Raw genomic sequence first — 24440 nt, 5'->3', positions numbered from 1 at the left:
CGTACCCTTTGTCTGCAAAACAGGATGAGGAAAGTTCAAAGGGCTGATGGAGCCTCATCTGGCAGATAACTTCTCAGAGATGATCAATTCAGAATGTACTGAAAAAAGTGCTCAGTGACAGACGGTAATGATATTGGAAGAGCAGGAAAATCGATGTTTTGGGCAAAAGCCCTTCCTGATGAAGGACTTTTGCCCGAAACTTCAATTTTCCTGCTCCGCTTTACCAGCACCATTCTAATCTCCAGCATCTGCAGTACCCACCTCCACCCAGTAATGACATTAACCCAAGTTTATAATATTTTTTGGAGACTTATATTCAATGATGTTTATCTTTACTCACTAATGAGCACAGTATCTATTCTCATCACATGATTAAACTACAAATATAAAACAAGTTTATCAATCTCTTTTGACATGGCAAGTATGTACCATGAGAACTATGCTGACAGTGCCTGAATCATAAGTGAATTATTTGACGTTCACACCAAAATGTTTCAACTTTTTTTTTGAAAAAGGCTAAATTCTGGGGATTGCCACTCAAAGAACATTTTCCAGAAACTTCAGTGTTTGCTAGAAGGGTTAAACAGTCTGCAATTCTTCATGTATAAATACATCATGCAGACAACTAGACAATGTCCAATTTAACTAACTGTGTAAGAAATGTAAACTCAGAAAAATTTTGTTTAACAATGGGTGCCAAGTAAAGCATGCCATAAAACTTCATACTGTCTGGAATGCATTGTCAATATTACAATTACTGCATCTAATTTAAACCAAGAAAAGTATCTGTTTCAAACAACATTTCCCAGACAGGTTTATGAAATAATGCTTTTATGTCATCAATGTGGATAGAAAATGTACATTGAAGAATTGATGGATTGTGCCTTTTTTTGTTCTTAAGCAGCTTCTGGTTAGCTTTAGCAGGAACAAACTACAAGATGCAGCATGTATGTTGACTCTTAACCTACAGCAAATGCAATCGAGCCGTTATTGCTCTCAAATGCTTGTGTTGCTAATGATGCCCACATCACACCAATGGATTAAAAAAAGTTGCTTGAAGTGCTCGAAAATCCTCATCCTGACGTTCCAGATTTTAACACATAAGAGCTTCAGTACATTCCATTTTTTGAATCAAGTTAACAGGACAGTAAGATTAGTTGGGTGTCTCATGTCGAGAACAAGAAATACAGAACAGGCTCTGCCGCTCAAATGGTTCACATCTGTGTCCAAATGTTCAATAAATTGTCCAGAGTTTGGAAGCAGAACAAAGAAAGGGAGAGAAAGAGAGCAGGTGTTAGGCATGGGGCCAGATTACCTATTTTTGCACAATAGACTATGGGATTAAAACTGGCGATCACTCCCACCTTTCTTCAAAATGGCGCAATGAGATTTTATTTTTAATATCCACCTGAACAAGCAGATGGAGCCTCAGATCAATGTCTCACCCAAAACAGGACACCTCTGACAATGCAGCATTCCATCAGTTCTGACCTGGAATGGCTGCCTTGAATTTTGTAATCAAGATCCTGAGGCTTTACAGTGAAAGCTGAGAGGTTTAAAGTGAAGACAAGGAGAAGAACAGGAGAGAATCACGCATTGCAAAAGCACGCAATGAAATCAGTTACTTTATAACATGCTGCCTAATGATTACTGGTTTTTTTCCAAGCTGAGAAACCCAGTTTAAACTATCTTGAATGTTTGCTTTCTCTCTTCTCTTCATTGGATTTTGTTTTGGCCTCATACCTTGAACATAACCCACCAAAAAACAATTAGTTTGATGTCATTCAGTCTTATCCCTTGCTGAGCGCAATATTTGCGGTACAATATAGCTGGCAATGTTGCCTCCTGCAGTTATATTCAAAGGGTGTCACTACAAACCGATTATATAAATACTTATCGGTATAAAAGAGAATGAGAAAGGAGCACTATTTCCTACAGCTTTCAAAAGATCAATTTCAGTTTGGCACAGGGCCAAAAAAAATCCAAATAGTATATTTAGTTTGGAATGCGGGTAGCAGAAATTTTTTGATACAAAGTTATGCTTTAACTTTACAGAAAATTAACAGTCTAAAAACCGAAAACCATCTGTGCAACAATGATTGCTGAGAAATTTAATACACTTGAGTGTGTCATTGGATTGCAGTAGAATTGTTCAACAGGCAAAAAGAGCTCCAAAATATTCTGCTGGAATACCAGACCTTATAAGGTAACAAGCCCTCCCAACAGTTACTCAGTAGTTGCAGCATGCAGAACATGGTCCTTCTGGTGCAGCATGCAGGGCTGAGTTCCAACTGTGATTGGGTACATGCCACAATGGAGAGCCGTTTTCCATTGTCTTATTCAATTTTGTTTTGGCATCAATTTCCATGACCAAGGCCCAGATTTTGTGCCAGGGAAAAAAAACTATTGTCTGTCTCAAGTGCTTGATGTTGACACGATTGGCTAAACCACAATTTGTATTCAGAGTGAAGCTCTTCGGCACTGACCTGCAAAACCAGAGGACAAAGGGCAGCAGTCCAACCCACTCCCAAATGCTCAAAACACCATCTATTCATAGATCTGTTTCTTGTTTTTTTCCCTTCTAAATAAATCCTCAGGATGTAGATGTAATGTCTGCTAAAGCTAGTATTTATTGCCCATCCCTAGTTTTCCTGAGAAAGCAGTGTTGCTACCCTATTTTAATTAGAATCAAGGGACTTGCAGGGCCCGTTCAGACCTGCGCACATTGGTTATGAAACTGAGAGCCACACACAGGCCAGACCAGCTAAGGAGAAAGAAAGAGTTTCTTGCCATAAAGGATTCAAATGTACTAAAGTCTTTTAAAAATAACAATTTAATGGCTTCATGGTCATGATTTCACTTTCACTGATGTCAACTTTTACTTCCAGATTTCTTTTAAAACAAGAATCCAAATTTTTCAAACTACAACATTGTGATTTTGATTTTACATTATCTGGATTATTAGGCTAGTTATTGAGTCATAACTCTCACTGTGTGCATATATCAATCTCCAACAAGTCATTGTATCTCTATCACTGACTAAAAATTAAGCAGAACAAATCTATTACACACAGCACGCAACTTCATGAAATTCATGTCTGCAACACTCAAGTTCACAGTGTATTCCAGACAATTGATTACAGAGAAATGAATGACAAAATAATGCTGTAAAATAATTCTGTTTTACCACAGAAGCAACTAATATTTCTTAGAAGCTTTATATTACAAGGATATTGAACAAAATAGTTTCTGGGATGATTGATTCCAGTTATTTGGAAAGACTAGAGAATCCAGAATTGTTCTCTCAGAGCAGAGAAAATCAAATGGAACTTTAATAGGGTTGTTCAAAATAATTTAATGTTTAAGAGTACAGGTTGGGATTACAGTATCCCTAATGAGAGATACTGCTGCTGTGCTTGAGAAGCTGAAGGAATAGATGGAGTGAGTGGGCTACAGATGGGTATGACCTGGTTGTGGGAGAACTGGGGAAAGGAAGGAGAGGACAGTGCCTCAAAATTTCCCAAAAAGGAATTTCCCAATCCTTTACTGGATGTCAGCCCAGACAGCTAAAATCTGCCAGCCTCTCCACTTGGAGTAGGCTTCTCTCTGCCACACACAAAAAAGCGTGGCCACGAATTAGTCACTTAAGGAACTCAATAGACCCCAAGGGCACAGTGAGTCCACGCTGCAGCAAACACCCAACCCCATCACCATCCATGGGTGGCCGATAGGCAGACCTCCAAACCATTTCAAACAAATCAGTGGATGACCATAAAGCCCACTCCAGAGTGATGAGTAGAACTTCTTTTCGCAACATTTTGTGATCTGAAAGTTTGTGGAGATACGATGTATGTTTCAATGGGGAATTGGATATAGTCTTAAAAAGAAAATCTCTCTAAGTCAGTGGGTTAGGAACCATAAGGAATCTTGTCCTCAGATCCCAGCCACCTCTGACCAAAGCAAAACAATTCTAGCCTATCCAATCATTTCATGTAACTGTAACTTTCAAGTGCCATCATCACTTTTTGCTAATCTCCTCTATACTCTCTATACACAAAGCTTCAGCTGTCACTTAACCACAGCAAGGATAGAGCTGGTATTGATATGATGGGCTGAACCACCTCCTCCAGTGCTACACGATTCAACAGTGGAAGTGAAAAATAAAATTTTAACATAAAATTATTCCATATCGCTAGCTCTTAAACAGCAAAATTGAGGAATCAAATATCTGAGTACAAGTGGCAAGTTTAATCTTTCAATAAGATTGGAGTCTTGAAATTCCTAGCCAGCCTCTGCATTTTAAACAACCTGCATCACACCTAGAATGCTAAAAACATCACTATAGACAAAACAAACAAACCAGCTTAAATCAGTCTTTTTTAACCTTTATTGACCTTTTGAGATTGATTCTCTCTTCTAGCTGTCTTGCTGTAAAGGCTGTGGCTTGAAATCAGAGTTCATAGCATCTTATTGCACTGACGCAATGACTTGCATTACATCAGAACCTTCCCCACCACCCCCAAAACCCCAAAGTAGATTTTGCACTCAAACTCTCCAATCCTGACAAAAGAGGTGATGTTCCCGAAATTATGTTACAGGAGACAGAGGAGCAAAGATAACAGCCGCATGACATTCCAGCATATATGGAAGCTAGACAGCCAAATAAAGATGAGATAAGAAACAAGGACAATCAAATTAAAAAAAAACTTGAAATCGATTACAAGACAACCATGTCATGGTTTATAAGCAAAGCATCAGAAACTATCCATTAAATCAATGTATGCAACTTGTTTCCACGGATCCATTATTTTACATATAAACTATCTAGGCCCCTCAATAAGATTCCATCTTGTAACTCATTCACTGGAACCTATTATTCTGTATGTAAATTATCTGAACCTCAGGGCTACATTACGCTTGACTGCTCACCGCTCGTTGTTTACTCATTGCTTGCTCTCGTTTCCATGCCCATCACCATCACCCCATCCCACTTCAGATTAAACAGTAAAATTATCAAGTAACAATGTGAAAGCCCTACGCCAACTCCAATTTTAACCACAACAATTTGCCTTAACAATTCTTGCTATAATCATCCTATCAACTCACTAAATCGACCAAATGCAGCCTTTGCTGGCTCAGGAGTATAAAATGAAACCCATCCGAAGCAGCACGGCCTCAAGAGTCGAACATGAGTAAACACTTGATTTAAGTCAGCATTTCTTCCATGCCTACAGTTTCATCATAACGCCACCTATTCAGGAATCAAACCATTTCCAACCAACTTTGACCAATCATAAAACAAAATCCCACTTTGTGTGGCTGGCTGTGCTGTTGGGATAAATTCTTCCCAATGTTACTGATGTCAAAACATTACCAAGGATTTGAATGAATGCCGATTCACTTTCGGTTACCTGCTGAACTTGCTTTTCCAAAAAAAAAATTAATCATGTTTGAATAGGAACTGTTACATCTCTTGCATTGCAGAATAAGCACAGAGCAGTACACACAGACTGCAGGACACCAAATTTTATGCACCTTTGAGAATAAACAAGCAAATTAATTAATGCTAATAAGTGGCATTAATTTCTCCCTTCACGTCTACTTAACTCCATGCAACACAGTTCCCACTCATGCAAACTGCAAAGGTAAACTGTTACCTATCCCAAACACCGATGCTCTCACCACTGTAATTCCCTCCACAACCTGCCTATCTCTCTTGCCTTAAAAGCTTCCTCTTTGACCGAATGTTTGAGCACCTATCTCAACATCTCCTTAACTAGCCTGATGTAAAATTTCATTTGACAGCATTCTTGCTAAATTCCTTGGGATAGTATATTATGTCAAAGGACGATGTGAATAATTTTTTATTTCAGTACCATTTCACGTTCCCTACATAGAAATATTGAAATGTATTCCCTGCTGTCACACAATGCGATCACTGCACTTTGCATTAAAGGATCCCTAGGAACAACAATGAAATTAATAACCAGATCAATTTACAGTGGTATGAGAGAATGTGCTGATTCTCCGTGGTGACCTTGCATTCCTTCCTACTTTTGCTTCCATCCAAGCAGACTTTATCCAATAGTACAACCTAGAAGTTCACTCATCTGTGGCAAACTACAGATATGGACATTACAGGAACTAACTGGATTTGCCATGAACTGAACCTCTCCTATTCTACATTTGCAAATGCTTTTCAGACACGGGGACAGAAGGTCTGACAATCCAGTATCTGTCCATTGTAAGCTCTTACAAACAGGAAGCAAAACGAAAACAACCACACAGAAATTGTGCTTGTTAGTTGAGAACTAACTTGCCTTAAAATCAGATTCAAATGCTTTTGAAATTGATGCATTGTACAGTGTTAAGAGGCTCCCACCCCACCCCTCTCCCCCTGGGCACTGAACAAGCCCTCCCCAAGTTGCAGAGCTACTAGAAGATGCTGATTACTTTCACAAAACTAACCTAGGACGCGCCTGCTGTGAACCTTCAAAGAACATTCAAGACAGACCATTCACACCATGCTGGTTTAGATTCAGACACCACAGTTTATAACAGTCCAGAGAGCTGAAACTAATTTGGAGACATCACTTGCAGGCACTGAGACCAAATTGCCCACCAGACAACACCTTTCCAGCGTGGGGTGTGAAAAAACAATTGCTGCCAGGTAACATGGGCATCACTGCTCCATCTAAATAGCCAAGACATAAAATTAAAAGTTGCTCCGATAGCAGCAGGAAAAGGGATGGGAGAATGGTGGAGAATTGTCTTTAATGCCAAAATTGTAGCAACACTCTGTAGTACAACTGGTATCAGACATGGTTTCTCTTGCACAGCAATTCAGTCACATTCCAAACACATTGGATACAACTGAACAACTTTCTCCCCAACATGCTCACTCAAAGGATTAAAAGTGTTTTGTAACAAATATATTTATTCAGCTTCAAATAATCATATTTTTAGTCACCACTTCTTAAAACTTTAGGGAGTCCTTAAACTGAATAATGCCCATGTTAAAAGGGAGAATTAAGGCTTGATTTGTGGCTGGTATCCCAACCTGTATGCCAAGATCAACCATACAGAAACACTACACCCTCCCATTGTGATGCGTTCTTCAGGGACATCCAAGTTACAATCAGTATCAAATGTGTACAGTGTAACCCAACCATCTAATCCATAATGCCCAAGCAATTCAATGTTATTGCTTCTTAACTCAATTGTTTGTCAAGTTCGAATTTCATAGGCAGCATCGTTTAGTAGCAACAGCCAATACATACCAAACCTTTGCAAGAAGAGAACATCAGAATGGAGGGGGCAGGGATGGGGTAGCAAACACACAGACATGGCATCCTGCTGGGAAAAGGGTATGAAGGGAAGATAGGGGTGCAAGAGAGGGTGTGGTCAAGGAACAAAGGGTGGACGAGGGATGGAAAAAGGGCAAGAGTTGGAGTAGAAGTGAGAGATAAGGGGTAAAAGGACAAAGAGGGGAGCAAGGTGGCAAGAGGCAACAAATCAAGGAAAGAGGGCCCAAGGTTACAGAGATGTATAGAATGGAAACAGACTCGTTGGTCCAACTCGCCCATGCCAACCAGATATCTTGAATTGATCTAGTCCCATTTGTGAGTACCCAGCCCATATCCCTCCAAACCCTTCCTATTCATGGACCCATCCAGATGCCTTTTACATGGTGCAATTGGACCAGCCTCCACTACTTCCTCTGGCAGCTCATTCCACACATGCACAATTCTCTGCATGAAAAAGTTGACCCTTAAGTCCCTTTTATACATTTCCCCTCTCACTCTAAAACTATGGCCTCTCGTTCTGGACTCCCCCACACCAGTGAAAAGATTTTATTTATCCTATCCATTTCCCTCATGATTGTATAAACTTCTATTAAAGGTGCTCCACAGCCTCTGATACTCCAGGGAAAACAGCCCTAGCCTATTCAGCCTCTCCCTATAGCGCACCAACACTGGCAACAGAGAGAGAGAGAGAGAGAGAGAATATTCCAGCCTCTCATACATTATCTCTGTTCAGCGGCTCTCTTTCCACCCTACTGTTACAATGATGAACTTAGTACAAGGTAATAAAGAGGGCATTTATCCCATGTCTTGTTACGCAGTTACATCTGTGCAATGACAGCAATAAATCAAACCAAATTGAAAAAAAAATTAAATTTCTAAATGAGTTGTTATCAAATGATGCCTTATCCTCTTGCCCATGTGACTTGGCAAGTGAACCACAGAGGATCACGCTGTTCATTGAATCCTACAGTACAGCAAGAGGCCATTTGGACCATTGTGTTTGAGGTAACTATTTGAAAAAACTACCCAATTAGTCCCGCTCTCCTGCTCTTTCCCCTTACCCTGGCAATTTCACCATCAACTCTTGCGTTAATTTTAAAAAATAAAGGTAGCTAAATCCATGGAAAAGCATCGTTACTCTGGCAGCATGCGATACATCACTCAATGTGAGCATTTACATCATTTTTCATAGGGGCTGACACCACTGAAAGGCTGAAATGAGACAGGAAAATTTGAGATCCCTGGAATAAAACAAAATCTGAATTAAAGTGGACTTATGCAATGCAGCAAAGACCACATTACCACCCGGGCTATTTGATTAATGCTTGTCTAATGATTTGACTTAGAAAAGGCATGTTCACACCGACCAAAGATTTTATTTGATCAATCTAACTTACATTGGATTTTTTTTCACAAATATGCTTCAAAAAAGAATGCTATAATAGACAATAGATCAGTACGGTCTGACTGGCTGTTCTGCAGAGCTACATCTACAGAGAGAATAGTGTGCTGGTGTGTTTTAATCACAGCAGCAGGATATGGGTTTCCACTCCTGACCTCAGCCACATGGTTAAATGTTTTGCCACGTGGTTGGAGCCAGGACCCCCAGGGTGAAGCAAAACCCAGCAGCAGGGTCAGTCCCTGATGGGAGACAGGGAGTGAAAGAAAACATCATGAGAGAGAGCTGGGACCCACAGCAATGATTCCTGGTTCTAAACATCCACATGAACAGTCGCCCTCATCCTAAATGCCATGTCCTGCTCTCAAACACAGCATCAGATTCTAACCCAATGTGTGACACAGGAGCCTCTCAGTGATCGGGTTGGGGGATGGTGGGGGTGGTGGGGAGAGATAGAAGAGCAACACACAGATACACACTGACCAAGGGATAGAGAGTGACAGAAGGATTTTTGGATTTCCAGCAGGGTTCAGCTTAGTTTCAGACAGTGTCAGAGGAGGAAGCATTACAAAGTGCTTAAATGAACATGCCAAGCAGAGATCAGAATTAATCACAGTAAGGTCACAGTAAGGAGAGGGGAAAATACAAAAGGGGATGAAACGGTAAACAAAAGATATCTAACTCTAGCTTTCTTAGTGGTTAACAGAGATAGATGAGCAGGTTACCTGCCCTGTTTTATTGGTTGATACAGGGAAGAGATTCTCATTCAGAATTCCACAGCTCTCCCTTCTAGTAGACCCAACACCTTGCAGAATGTGTAGGCATGCATCTAATATAGTCTCTTTGTTCTTAACTAAATGTAAACTTGTGCCTGAGGGCCACAAGCATTCCATTCAGCTAATGGCCTTTGAGCCAATTAACTTTGCCACTTCCGCATATGTAAGATGGCTCAAAGCTACAAGATGCAACTACACCTCTGACCTGAGCCTCGATCTGGTACCCTACACCGGCTACAGATTTCATATTAAGTAATCTAAACATAATCAATGTAAAGGCTTAATATATCTAATTTTTGCACAAAAAGAAACATATTATATTACAGGACATCCATGAAATTGTTATTTAACATGAGAAATGGTGGGCTTCTGCAGAAAAAGGATATATTATATATAGTTTTATATACATGACACAATTGGACTTAAATGATAGAGAAAAAAAGAAATTATTTTCAAGTTAAAAGAAAACACACAAACCAAACTTGTTAACTGAATCATTGTTAACCAGTTCAGGACCAAGTGAAAAGAATTAAATTATTTCCTTATTGAAAAAAGGAAATGGACTGAGATGTCAACCACCCATAGAATACAGGGTTAATCAGGCAGCCTCTGGTAACCTACACACAATTACAGTCAGAATGGCTTGCTTTAAGCCTTTCAACAACCAGCTGCAATCTGACAGAAGGTTTTAATATGACACGGGAATATTTGTTCAAGCATCTTTGAAGTGCTTTTCTTAAAAATATTTCAGTTCACACAGACATTACATCAACAATTTCCACAATGTTAAAATGCTATCTTCTACTCTAACAGAATTTCAGTAATTTTATTTAGTGCATTCCCAGAATTTTGGTACAGGTGGGAGGCTTTGAAGGTTGAAAAAAAAAACAAAGGATTTGCAGTGCTAACAGAAGTACAGCTTATTTCTGAGCAGTGAAGCAGTTTGTTTGCATTAAACTAATCTACTACCTTGTCTTCAAGAATTATATTTTCCCCTGCCCAATCTAAGCAGTGGTTTTGTACCTCTAGTGCTTGCAATGGTCAAGACCAAGGATTTATACCGGGCCATAATTTGCTCTGTTAAGTTACCCTCAAGTGTCCACCTGTGACAGATATCATGGTCTGCTTTGCCTTTAAAATTATTTTTGTGTGGCTAGACATTGCAAGTACAAACTAGCATTGTTGCACTGAGGGAAACCAGGCATCTGGGACCTGCATGAACAGGGCAATCAACTGTTTATCTACTTAACCAATCAAATATAATGATTGCGAAATTAACAGCACAAGGACTGAGAGGAAGTGTAGAATTAGAGTGGGTGAATTTCACGTCAAATCAAGTAAAGGAGGGAAATGGTGGTGGGTGGGGGGGGGAGAAACATTGGATTAGGAGAAATCTAAAATAGAGTTTACATCTTATTTTTAAAATCTCAAGAATATAAAAATTAAACAAATACCACTCCATATTTATAGCAACAAGATGATTCAAAGTGCAGGTATTGCTAGAGGGGCACATGATGGTTGGCAACATCAGGGAATCACCTCAAGGTGCAGCCATGGGATTTTTCATGCCCACCGGAGAGAGTAGACGGATCCTTGGTTTAACATTGTGTCCGGTAATGAGGTACGCACTCAGGACTGTACAGGATTGACTCTGAAAACCTAAAATGCAAGTGCTGGATGAATGAGCGAGAGTCTAACAATTTGCAATCTGCTCCATGAGAAACACAGGCTTTCCTCAGGATGCAGCTATCAACTTTTAATCCAAAGATCAGGTGTTGATAAATTGTGAGCGAGATGCAGAGAACACCATGGAAGAACCTTGTATTAAAGAATTCCATGTGGTACCCTGCCTCTTTACAGTAACAGTGAACGAGGCAATTGATTGTAAACATGTACCACATGTTATGCGTTTCAGCTGTATGGAGTCGCAGTACATTTAAATGCCTAGGGAGGGCAGCAGAGTGTGCTGAGTTCACATGCTGAGCCTCATGAGGGCCTTGGGAAATGAAACAAAAATTGTTCTCTGGGACAACCATAGGATTTGTTTTAACTGGCGAGTTTGATTTTAAAAACGAAAGACATCCCGTGTGTTGGTATATGCGTATCTGTCAGATCACGAGAGAAAATTAATAGTAGCTCTTTTAGAACAACTACCTTACACAACAGACCGGGGAGGAATAGGAATAATATACAAGTAATAATCAACTGGCAGGATTTAACAGTGGCATCCCCCAAGGATCTCTGTTGGTGTCTCATCTATTCACTGTATTTATTAATATTTTAGATGGAGTGAATGGGGGGGAGAAAAGACTGTAGCAAATGGATTTCAGTACAGAAAGGCTTCAGACCATACACTTTAGATCTAAAAAGGACAGAACAAAGTACTTTCTAAAATATCTCCAGGGATGTGCAGGCAAGGCAGATTAGCCATGGGAACAATGGGTTACAGGCATACAGGGGTGAGTCCAGGCGAGATACTCTTTGTAGGGTCAGTGAGAGTCGATGGGCCACATAGCCTGCTTCCACACTGTAGGGATTCTATGCAAAGGTGAAAAGCTAAAAATAATCTTGGGCATCCGGGTACATGAATCACTAAAACTTCATGAACAAAAGAATAATCAGAAAAGCCAATTGTGCAATAGTCTTTACAGCTGGAGGACCAGTCTACAATGGGCTAGGTATAATTTTGCAACTGCACCAAAGCCCTGGTCAGATCACACCAGAGTACGACATGGAGATAGGACTTAAATAAGACTTTAATTTCTGGACATTTCTCATTCCTTTTGGCTTTCTTTCCTTTATTCATGCTGCTTGTTTAATTCTGGTTTTGTAATCAAGTACATAACCAAGATGGCACCAGTTATGTTGGTGGAGGCAAGGATGGTGCCAAAATGTGGTGACGTTTGTTCCAGTGGTGGCGAAGATAACTCATGCCCGGCGACCACAGCCATGACCCATGATGGAGTACTTAACTAGAAGGACTGGAAAACTGGACAGTTTCCTTTATTTCTTCATTTTTCTGCCTGGGCATTCTATGTTTTGGTTTATTTTTCTGTGTTTTAAGATGGAACCAGAGAATGGCAAGACTATATAACACTTTTCACTGCATTTTGTAACAAGATACAAAAGTGAAGATAAATAAATCAAATCAATATTGTGAGCAATTCTAGAAAGTATACTTTAAAAAAGATGGGATGGCCTTGGACTGATGCAGTCAGGGATGCTGGCTTGAAATTTATATTAAGGGATATTGATGGGGATGAGTGGAAAAAAACCTCATTATAACCAATTGGCATCAACTCTTCATCATAAACATGGTTCACTTTCAATGATGAGAAATGCTTTTAAAAGAATGATGCATTTCAATGCTCTTTCACTATTTATTTGTTCTGGTGGGATTGATAACTACAGACACAAACATACAGATTTGTTTTTGAGCGTAACTGCTGAGGCCAACAGGAATGGATTGACCCAAATGACATCTGGGTTCTGAGAGTTAATTTCTGACAGAGTCCACCCAAATCAGGATTGTTGGCTCAGTTGGCTGGACAGCTGGTTGACAACACAATGTGGTGCTGACAGTCTAGGTTCAATACCTGCGCCAGCTGAGGACTCCCACACCTGAAGTGTGGTGACCCATAGGATAAAACACCACCAGTCATCTCTCTCTCTCTTAAGAGAGAGCAGCCCTACGGTCTGGGCAAGACTCTAGCGACTTTAACTTACATTCCTGGGAATTTAAAAGATTAACAGATGATTTGATTAAAGAATTTAAGGAGACCTTTTCAGTTAGACAGAGAGAAATTATTTTGAGCTTTTGGCATACCTAGGACTCTGGGACATGGCCTAAGAGTAAAGCCAAACCTTTCAGGAATGCATTAGGAAGCACTTTTACACAGAAGGATTCCCTCCACCTCACTTGTGACTATCGATGATAAAAATATCTCAGCAAGAAACCCAGCAATCACTTCTCTAGCTTCCCACAGAGTTTTCGGGTACACCTGATCAGGTCCTGGGATCTATCTACCTTTATGCATTTCATGACATCCAGCACTTCCTCCTCTGTAATCTGGACATTTTGCAAGATGTCACCATCTATTTCCCTACAGTCTATATCTTCCATATCCTTTTCCACAGTAAATACTGATGCAAAATACTCATTAAGTATCTCCCCCATTTTCTGCAGCTCCACACAAAGGCCACCTTGCTGATCTTTGAGGAGCCCTATTTTCTCCCTAGATATCCTTTTGTCCTTAATATATTTGTAAAAACTCTTTGGATTCTCCTTAATTCTATTTGCCAAAGCTATCTCATGTCCCTTTTTTGCCCTCTTGATTTCCCCTTAAATATACTCCTACTTCCTTTATACTCTAAGGATTCACTTGATCTATCCTGTCTATATCTTACATATGCTTCCTGGATTCTCGTTATCGAGACGTTTGCAGATGACACCAAAATTGGAGGTGGAATGGACAGCGAAGAGAGTTACCTCAGATTACAACAGGATCTGGACCAGATGGGCTAATGGGCTGAGAAGTGGCAGATGGAGTTTAATTCAGATAAATGCGAGGTGCTGCATTTTGGGAAAGCAAATCTTAGCAGGACTTATACACTTAATGGTAAGGTCCTAGGGAGTGTTGCTGAACAAAGAGACCTTGGATTGCAAGTTGGAGGATTTGAGCTATAGGGAGGGGCTGAACAGGCTGGGGCTGTTTTCCCTGGAGCATCAGAGGCTGAGGGGTGACCTTATAGAGGTTAACAAAATTATGAGGGGCATGGATGGGGTAAATAGCCAAAGTCTCTTCTCTGGGGCCGGGGAGTCCAGAACTAGAGGGCACAGGTTTAGGGCGAGAGGGGAAAGATATAAGAGAGACCTAAGGGACAACTTTTTCACACAGAGGGTGGTACGTGTATGGAATGAGCCGCCAGGGGAAATAGAGGAGGCTGGTACAATTGCAACATTTAAGAGGCATTTGGATGGGTATATGAATAGGAAGGGTTTGGAGGGATATGGGCCGGGTGCTGGCAGGTGGGACTAGATTGGGTTGGGATATCTGATCGGCATGGACGGATTGGACCGAAGGGTCTGTTTCCATGCTGTGCATCTCTATGACTCCATGAGAAGAAATTTACTTTTATTGTGAAAGTTGTTGTGATCTGGAATGCGACACCTGAAAGGGTAGTGGAAGCAACACAATTATTTGCAAGTCTTAATGGTCTTAAAAAAGGAAAGTATGACAGGGTTATAAGGAAAGAGTAGGGCAAGAGGACTGAATAGGCAGCCCTTCCAAAAGAGGCTGCACATGCCTGACAGGTCAAATGGCATCTTTCTGTATTATGCATTCCTTATGACTCTGATGTCCTTAAACCATGACAAAACAAGAATCCAAGCAAAAGAGGAAGCAATTCAGATAACTCTTCACTTAATTTAGTCACAAAGAATCCACAGTGTAACTCCACAAAGTGAAAGCCAGCAACAATTATACCCAAAACTTAACAACTAACCTTTTGTCTTTTTTTCAAAGAAAAAGTTTTATTTAGAATTTGAAGTCATAAATGGCAAGTTGTCCATTCCACTGTCATAATGTTCCTGCTATTGTCTTTCTTACTACTGCAGTTCCTATCATATTATCTGCTGCACTGATAATAGAACTTACATTGTAAGAATGATTTACTTTCTCCTTCCTTCTTTGCAACTGTTCATCTACCCTCATGATTTCCTATTAACATGACCTTTTATTGCCAATTGCTTTTCTTCTGACCCACAAAGTGACTCGAAATAGGTCAATGCCCAAACACAATGCACCATGAACTTCCCCTTACTTCTTAAAAAAATAAATTGCACAGTAGATAGTTGTGTAGTGATCCGAACACAGTCCAAATTGATTATGGCTGCGCAGAATGCGAAATTTCCATCCAATCTCTCCCAGCAGCTGGAAAAATCCTATAGTAAATGAATCTAGTCAGTGTTAAAACTTAATTGCTTAATTGCTAGTGGGCAGGAGTCCACAACACAGAACTGCTCATAATTCAGCATCAATAGGCAGAAGCATTAGAAAGGCAACAAGGACAGATGGTGAGAGTGATGAGAATATCACAGTGATGCAGTCAGGGATGCTCTCTTGAAATTCATGTTAAGGGATATTGATGGAAATGAGTGGAAAGGACCCTCACTACACCCAACTGGCACCAACTCTTCTTCATAAATATGGCTCACCTTCAATAATCACAAATGCTTTCAAAAATGATACAATTTAATGCTCTTTTCATTATTTATTTGTTCTAGTGGGATTGCTAGCTGTACACAAGGAATTTATGTGCACAAATATACAGACTTATTTTAATTTGCTTATGGGATCTGAGCATAAGTGGCAAGGCCAACTTTTATTGCCAGTCCTAATTGCCCTTGAACGGAGTGGAATGCTGGGCCATTTCTGACAACAATTAAAGAGTTTGTTATGCATTCAGAGTCACATGTAGACCAGGCTAAGTGAGGACGGCAGATTTCCTTCCCTAAAATGAAATTAGTGAATCAAATTAGTTTTTATGCAATTGGCAATAGTTATATGGATATCATTAAGCAAGCATTTAATTACAATTTTGTAAAATTGGATTCAAGTTTCACCATCTGCCATGGTGGGATTCAAACTCACATCCTCAGAATCATTACCACTACACCACCACTTCTCCACACGTCTAGTTAGTGCCAATCTTGCATTCCCCTGACTTCCGTCACTCTTCTATTGACAACTATACTTTCCACCCAGACAATACCACAAACTCCAGAAATCCCTCTCTAAACCTATCAGCCTTTCTTTTTGTACTGAAGCTACTCCTTAAACTTGATTTGACAATCCTTTCCCTAACCTGATACCTCATACCTCAATGTTCAATTTCAATTCAGATGTTTTAATGACGCAAAAAGTATAACACACATTGTTTTGTCGTTACAGTCAACACCATGGAACACTCCCACCAAGTTCCTGAAAACATTGCTTCTCGGTTAAAATGCTTGAGACCAAACAAATAGTTGGGAGTTCTGGTACACACAATTAATGTTACACAAGTTGTACTACAGCACATTAATTGAAACAAAAATAAAAATTAATTGCAGTTAGTTGTCAATAGTTAACATGGCAAAAACGTTTTGGTAAGCATTTCAAATCCAAGGAACAAGTAAAGAGGTTGATGCTTCATTTCTCATCTTTGTATGAAGTAGGTTAATATCATGAGGCTCAATTTCAATCCTGGTTCGAAATTTGAGCTTTCTAGAAATTCCTAAATCTCACGGTTCCTGTACATGAATCTTATAATGCATTGACAAAACAGAAATGGTGGCTCAGTGGTTACCACTGCTGCCTCACAGTGCCAAGGACACAGGTTTGATTCCAGCTTCGGGCGACTGTGTGTGGAATTTGTACATTCTCCCAGTGTCTGATCGTTTTCCTCCAGGTGCTCCACTTTCCTCCCACAATCCAAAGATGTGCAGGTTAGGTGAATTGGCCGTGCTAAATTGCCCATAGTGTTCAGGAATGTGTAAGTTACGTACATTAGGCAGGGGTAAATATAGAGTAACGGGTTTGGGCAGAAGACTCTTTGGAGGGTCAGTGTGGACTGGTTGGGCCAAAGGGAGGGATTCTAAAAAGAAACAAGCTGCTCCATCCAACTTGTCTCTGGGAACGTTTATGCTGATCACAAGCTTCATCTCACTTTACTTCATCTTATTCCATCAGAATATTCTTCTATTCATTTTTACCTCAAGAGGCAGATTTGTCTTAACTTCAGTGTGGTAGTGAGTTTCACAATAGAACCACTTTCCAAATAATGAAGTTGCTCCTGAGTTACCTACTGCGCTTATTGCTAATCATCTTAATTTCATTGCCCACAACTTTAGATGTTTCCCAGGTGGAAGCATCTTCGTACATCCAGCTTATCAAAACTGTTCATAATGCGAAAGATCTTTAGTTCCCTGCAGTCCGAAAGACACATCTGCTTACACTCTGAACAAGCTTGTGATTTTTGACTCAGAGTTATTTTCGTTTTGTTGGTTACTTGTACTTTGCTCAATGTAAGGAATGCAAACTTTTAACTTGGTCTTCAGGTTCTGGAAGAATTCAAAAGGCAAAGGAAGGTCTTGTATTTTGGTATACCTCAGCACATTGAGGGTAGTTTAGGTTTCCGAGAAGTAGAGTTTAAACACAAGTACCTATGCGGGCACTGTGGACGTCATTTGGCATAAATCAAGGACTCAGTGGTCCAACAGTGCGCAGAATAAGCAGACTCCATCCAATTTCAGATAAATATTGGTCAAGCGAATTCCCCGTTCCTCTTAAAAGTATGGTATGTGAAGAGAAAAGGATTGGTGAAGACAAGTGCAGGTTCAATACTGTCAGTAACAGCAGACTTTACACTGGGGAGCTAAGAAAAGGCTGACCAACTAAATATATACTTTGGTTCTGACCTCACAAGAGGAGGACCAAATATGTACCTGAAATGTTGGGGAACGCATGGTTTAGTGGGGGAGAAACAGAAGAAAATCAACATTACCAGGGCAATGGTGTTGGGGAAATTAATAGGATTAAGTGGGATAAATCCCCAAGGCCTAATAATCTACATCCCAGAGTACTTCAGGAAGTGGCCCCAGAAATACTGGATGCACTGGGTGGTCCTATTCTCAAGATACATTAGACTCTGGAACAGTTCCTCCAAATTGTAGGGTAGCTAATGTAACTTCCTTACTGAAAAAGGGAGGCAAAAAAAAAGGGAATTATAGCTCAGTCAGCTTGACAAAAATGGTGGGGAACACGCTGAAGTTCATTATAAAAGACGTAACAGCTGAATATACGGAAAACTGAGTCAGCGTGCATGTATGAAAGGGAAGTCATGCTCGACAAATCCACTGGAAGTCTTCATGGATGTAACTCACTGTCATGAAGGGGAAGCCAGTGGGTGTGGTTTATTTGGACTTTCAGAAGACTTTTGACAAAGTCCCACATAAAAAGTTAGTTTGCAAAATTAAAGCACATGGGTCTGGGGTTAGTATATTGAAATGGATATGTTAGTGATTAGAACAATGTCAGCCAGATGGATCTCATTGAGAATGAGTTATCTGATTGGGGCTGATTATCTGAATAGCTAAAACATTGAGAGAGGGAAATGTGCAATAAGACCTGGCTGTCCCTGCACACCAATCACTGAAGGTAAAGATGCAGGTGCAGCACTGTCAAGAAGAAAAAAAATGGTATGTTGGCTTTCAGGGTGACAGGAGTGAAGTACAGGAGCAGGAATGTCTTCCTGCAATTACTCCCAGGTCCTTAGGGAGACCATACCTGTAATATTATGTGCTATTTTGGTCTACTTATCCAAGGAAGGATGCTCTGGCTATAGAAGGTTTGCCAGGCTGATCCCTGGGAGGACTGACATATGGGGGAGAGTTGAATTAATTAGGATTATGTTTGGGGAGTTGAGAAGTATGAGGGGCAATCTCATAGAAGTCTATAAAATTCTAACAGGATTAAACAGGGATAGATGCAGGATGGATGTTCCTGATGAAAGGGAAGTCCAGAATTTGGGGTCACAGTGTAAGGATATGGGGTAAACAATTTAGGACTGAGAGGAAGAGATATTTTTTCATCCAGAGAGCAGCAAAAACATTCAAGATCAAACACTGTAACAAGAGTAATTGGATATTCCACTTGGGAGCTAAAGGGGATCCAAGAATCGGAGGTTAAAGCAGAAAGAGACTATTGAATTTGCCACCCTTGATGAAGGGCTTTTGCCAGAAACATCGATTTTCCTACTCCTCGGATGCTGCTTGACCTGCTGTGCTTTTCCAGCACCACTCTAATCTAGATTCTGATCTCCAGTCCTCACTTTTGCCTTGCATGATCAGCCATGATCATGATGAATGGCAGGCAGGTTTGAAGTACTGAATAGGCCACTCCTCCTTCTAACGTCTATGTTTCTGTGCTGTAATGCATCTTTTACGCATACCTGAACCTGGCAGCAGATTAACATTTAATTTAAAAGAAAACCTGGCAATGCAGCACTCTGTCAGCATCACATCAAAAAGATTCTAAAGACTTAACATGCAACCTAGCCAATGAAAGGTATCAATTAAGCTAGGGTTCAGTTTGATGTGAAACAATGCTTCTTGGTACAAGAATTGTATTGACATCAATGATTAGATAGGTCTTTGTTTCATTCGGTTTAAGATCACAGTTTTCTCCCCCTTTGTCAAAGGTATTGACTTATTATGGGGTACAAGCGACAGGGCACAAGCTCCTGCTCCTTCACATACACAGCTGCTGCGATGTACAAGCCAGAATAGCTACAGTTTGGGAGAATAATAAGTGAGAGAAAGTGAGGACTGCAGACACTGGAGATCAGAGTTGAGAGTGTGGTGTTGGGAAAGCACAGCAGGTCAGGCAGCATCCCAGGAACAGGAGGGTCGACCTTTCGAGGATTGGTTGGTGGGTGGGGGTGGGGTGGTGTGCGCTGAGAGATAAATAGGAGGGTGCAGGTGAGGGAAAGGTAGCTAGGAAGGGGATAGGTAGATGCAGGTGGGGCATGATGGTGATAGGTCAGAGAGAAAGATGGACTGGATAGGCAGGAAGGAAGATGGATAGGTAGGACAGTTCAAGGGGACTGTGCCAAGTTGGAGGGTTGGATCTGGTGAAATTAACATTGATGCTACATGATTGGAATAACTTACAATGAAACAACATGATTAAGATTCACCTTGCTCTCATCCAACATCAGCCCTTGTACATTTTACACTTTCTAGCAATAAACATTCAGATCAAGAAAGATGAAGGATGTGGGCTCAAGCCATGAGGAAAGAAACAGTCAAAAACATCATCAACTTGACATGTTCCACTGTTCCCACTGGGAACTTGTTTCATTGTCAGTAGTCTTACTATCCCAGTCACGTTATCACAACTGCTTCATAATATATTGCTAAATTTCCAAATGGCTTTTAAGTACTGTAAACCTGGTTCTTCTTTATTATTTAGTATTCTGATTATGCAACATACTTTTCCACTGCTGTATTTGATTGACTTCAGTTTCTGTAATCTTGTAACCTCAAAACCAATTAATCATTTATTGCTTTGCAACAATTTGCAATACACTCAGCTGTTTTGTTTTTATTTGAAGTCTGCTCCAATTCTAATTACAGCTTTGATTTAGGTTCCACGGATAACTTTGCCATCAATTTATGTTTTTGTTTCACGTATCCCACACTCCCTTAAAACCTTGCTCAAATAACCATCCTACTTTATCAGACGGATCACAATGGTATAAGTGTGATGAAGAGAGATAGCACTTGTGAGAAAAGAAGGGGAAATCAGCTTCACTCCATTCCAATTTCAACAAATGAAGTTGATCAATGTAATTAATAGAGTAACCGGAGTCCAAACCCAAGCAGATAAAGAATATGCCTTAGTACCACATCGAGACAAGCTTTTTCCCAGGGTGAAGGATTCAATAACGAGAGGTCATGCTTTCAAAGTGAGAGGTGGAAAGTTTAAGGGGGATACACGCGGCAAGTACTTCACACAGAGGGTGGTGGGCGTTTGGAACGCGTTGCCAGCAGAGGTGGTAGAGGCAGGCATGGTAGGTTCATTTAAGATGCATCTGGACAGATGCATGAGTAGGTGGGGAGAAGAGGGATATACAAATGCTTAGGAATTGACCAACAGGTTTAGACAGTACATTTGGATCGGCTCAGACTTGGTGGCTGAAGGGCCTGTTCCTGGGCTGTAAATTTTCTTTGTTCTTTGTTCTATTTCCAATTTTGTGAACACTTTTGCCACAAGTTCATAAACAAAAGTACCTAGAAGTCCATCACTAATCTTACTGAGTGACAGTTTTATGAAATGTAAAAAAAATCTTTAAATTCACTTGTGGGACATGGGCGTCACTGGCTGGCCAATGTTCCCCTCAAGGAGTTGGTGATTTTGATCCAGAAACAGTGAAGGAACAGCAATATGTTCAAAGTCAGGACAGTGAGCGGCTTGAAGGTGAACTTGCAGGTGGTGGTGCTCCCACATATCTGCTGCCCTAGTCATTCATGAGGGATTCCAGTGCATTAACTCTTTTACTCCCGCTCATTCATAATGATGAGTCAGGAGACAACTGTAAATCACGAACTCTTAAAATACAAAACATTGAAACAAAGGAGAGATTTGCATTTATCAGTATCACTCATAATGTTAAGATATCACAACGTATTTAAGACCTATAGAGTGTCTACGAAATGGCACTTTTCGTTATAATGAATGAAAATGGAGCAGTCAACTTGTGCACAGCATGACAATGAGATATGCGACTGGTAGCACTGGTCGTGCAATAAATCTTCGTCAGGACATGAGTGCTGTTTCTCTGCACTTCTTCAAATATACCGCATGTTTAAGATACACCCCTAAAAAAGCTTTAGCAAGATGCAAGCATACATTGATACATGCTGGCATAATTCTATCAGGGTAACCATCACAATAGAAACCACAGTATTCATATAGTATCTGATCACTTACTGTTGTAACTGTGATTTCAGGGAAACGTAATGGAGGATGTGTAAATTTTCATATTTTCACCCTTTGTACAGCAGAACAACAATTTGGAAGTTCTTTTATATTGGCATTAGTGGTGTGCTGATGCTGCTGGGTCCCACTGCTTACAACATTTATTGAGCACCTTTAATGTCGTAAAATGTCCCAAGGTATTTGGGTCTCATGCAGGTCGCTGAAAGCCCCAAGCAAAATAGCTGAATTATCCTTAGCTGTCAAAAAGTAACACGGCAAAGCCAATATAAAAGCTACTTTAAGTTATTGTCTGAAGACAGCATTTTGAGTTAAATAACCAGCATGGCTATTTAAGTCAAATTGACTGTCCTGAAACCAATTTGAGGTGATGAATTAAGTGCATTGCATAGATTAAATATATATTTGGCTTCAGCGAAATGTTTTTTTACATAGCTTATGGGCATCCATATTCTAAATAAGCCTAATGACAACACAGTCATCTCCGCCTACACTTACTCACTTAATCTTCACTCCCAGTTGTAAACATTTGTTCCATCGATCATTATTTTCAAGCAGCTAGCCAACATAGTGGGAAGTTCTCTTATTATAAGTTTTCCCTCCACAGCTACTGCTCCAGGAAAGAACCAAACTTATTTTCTAAGTCTTAATCTACCTCCAGCTCGGTGTTTGCTCTTCTTGCCTCCTGCGAGTGCTTGTAAAGTGTGAACACACATACAAACATACAAGTCAGTGGGCCCTTGAGCTCACTCCACTATCCAAACCAAGATCATAGCTGTTCAGATCGTGGCTTCCTCTCTGCATTCCACATTCTGGGGCAGCACAGTGGCTCAGCGGCCAGTACTGCTGCCTCACAGCATCAGGGACCCGGGTTCGATTCCTGCCTCGGCCAACTGTTTGTATGGAGTTTGCACGTTCTCCTTGTGTCCACATGGATTTCCTCCCCAAAGACATGCAGGTTAGATGGATCGACTGTGCTAAATTCCCATAATACCCAGGGATGAGCAGTCTAGGTAGATTAGCCATGAGAAATGCATTGTTCCGAGGATAGGGTCTGGGTGGGAAGTTCTTCAGATGGTTGGCGTGGACTCGATGGGCGAAATGGTCTGCGTCGACACTGTAGTGATCCTACGATTCCTGTCTTAGCAAATAATCTTTGGCTCGGCCAGCTTGTCAAGATGATAGCAATCTATGGATTTAGGCCAGAACCACATCCAGGATCCCATTAGTCTATCCATATAAACTTACAACTTGAGTCAGACAATCACCTCTGACAATATTTTCTGGCCATCTTCATCACATTTATTTCTAAAATCAAGGCTACGGAATCAAGGCTATCCCCATTCAACAAATTAAATTTATCACATTTGGCAAGGAGAATAGGGACTGAAAATAAACAAAATACCACAATGCACCAACCCTTCATTAGAGAAGCTAGTCAACCACAGTGTACTGCAGTGCATTTAATGCTTTTACCATCCATTTCAACACCCATCCTTGCAAGGGTCACTGCAGTCGGATTGCCGATTCTGAAGCAGTTTATTCAGCTCCATAATTTGTGTTGGTAACAAGCAAAATGAGCCTTTATTTTAAATGATTATTTACTGTAGTGCCTAGAATATTCAGCAATCTCTTGAAATCCAAGGGTATGCCAAGAGGATTGTCAACCTCCCTGGAACATGGACCAAGAAAAAGAACCCAAGAGAGCATGCAATCCAAAAGGTAACACCTTTAGCCTGCAAGTGAGTGAAAGACTAAAATTATTTGTGATGTGGGATTGTAGCCATAATCACAAAACATTCACAAGAACATTATCAAGACAACCGAAAAGGAGTCATTACCTTATCCTTATCTTCCACGACATCAATCAGTACATCATCTGGGTCCAGTATTCCTCCATCCATATACTCCAAATGGTGGATTTTTATTGAGTATCCAGCATCCTGTATGATTTGGGTGGGGAAGAAAAATAAAAGTATATTTAGACTATAACCAGAGATGGAACTGGTGTCAAGACATCTGAACATTTATTACAGCAATTGCTAGAAAAATCTCAGCAGGTCTGGCAGCACCTGTAGACAGAAAGCAGAATTATTCTTTCCGGTCAGGTGACCTTCTCTTAAGAAGGGGGGGGGGGGTGGCACTCAACGGACACAAAACATTAACTCTGCTTTCTTTCCACAGATGCTGCCAGACCTGCTGAGTCTTTCTAGCAATTTCTGTTGTTTGCTTCTGATTCCAAGAATATGCAGTTCTTTGTTTATTTTTCATTGCTTGGACACTTGTCACTGTTGCTTTGTTGTTGCCAAGTCAAAATCTTGAAACTTTCAAGTTTTGCAGAAGCACTTGCAACCCCTCCCCCAAAAAAGCTGCAGTAGTCTAAGGTGGCAGCTCACGCCACTTTCTCAAATGTATC

General features: G+C 40.5%; 1 protein-coding gene across 2 annotated transcripts in view; it reads right to left on the bottom strand.

Annotated features, from left to right (window-relative positions):
- LOC132817259 (partitioning defective 3 homolog B-like) overlaps positions 1-24440 on the bottom strand; it is a 993739-nt gene that overhangs the window by 862858 nt on the left and 106441 nt on the right. For both annotated transcript variants that reach the window (XM_060827625.1, XM_060827628.1), the window contains exon 2: positions 23866-23967. In XM_060827625.1, the coding sequence (XP_060683608.1) occupies positions 23866-23967 (102 nt within the window). The remainder of the gene's footprint in view (positions 1-23865; positions 23968-24440) is intronic.

Source organism: Hemiscyllium ocellatum, chromosome 7 (assembly GCF_020745735.1).
Source record: "Hemiscyllium ocellatum isolate sHemOce1 chromosome 7, sHemOce1.pat.X.cur, whole genome shotgun sequence".
Lineage (NCBI taxonomy): Eukaryota > Metazoa > Chordata > Chondrichthyes > Orectolobiformes > Hemiscylliidae > Hemiscyllium > Hemiscyllium ocellatum.
Note: the sequence above shows the minus strand (reverse complement) of the source record. Positions and strands in the feature narration are given on the sequence as shown.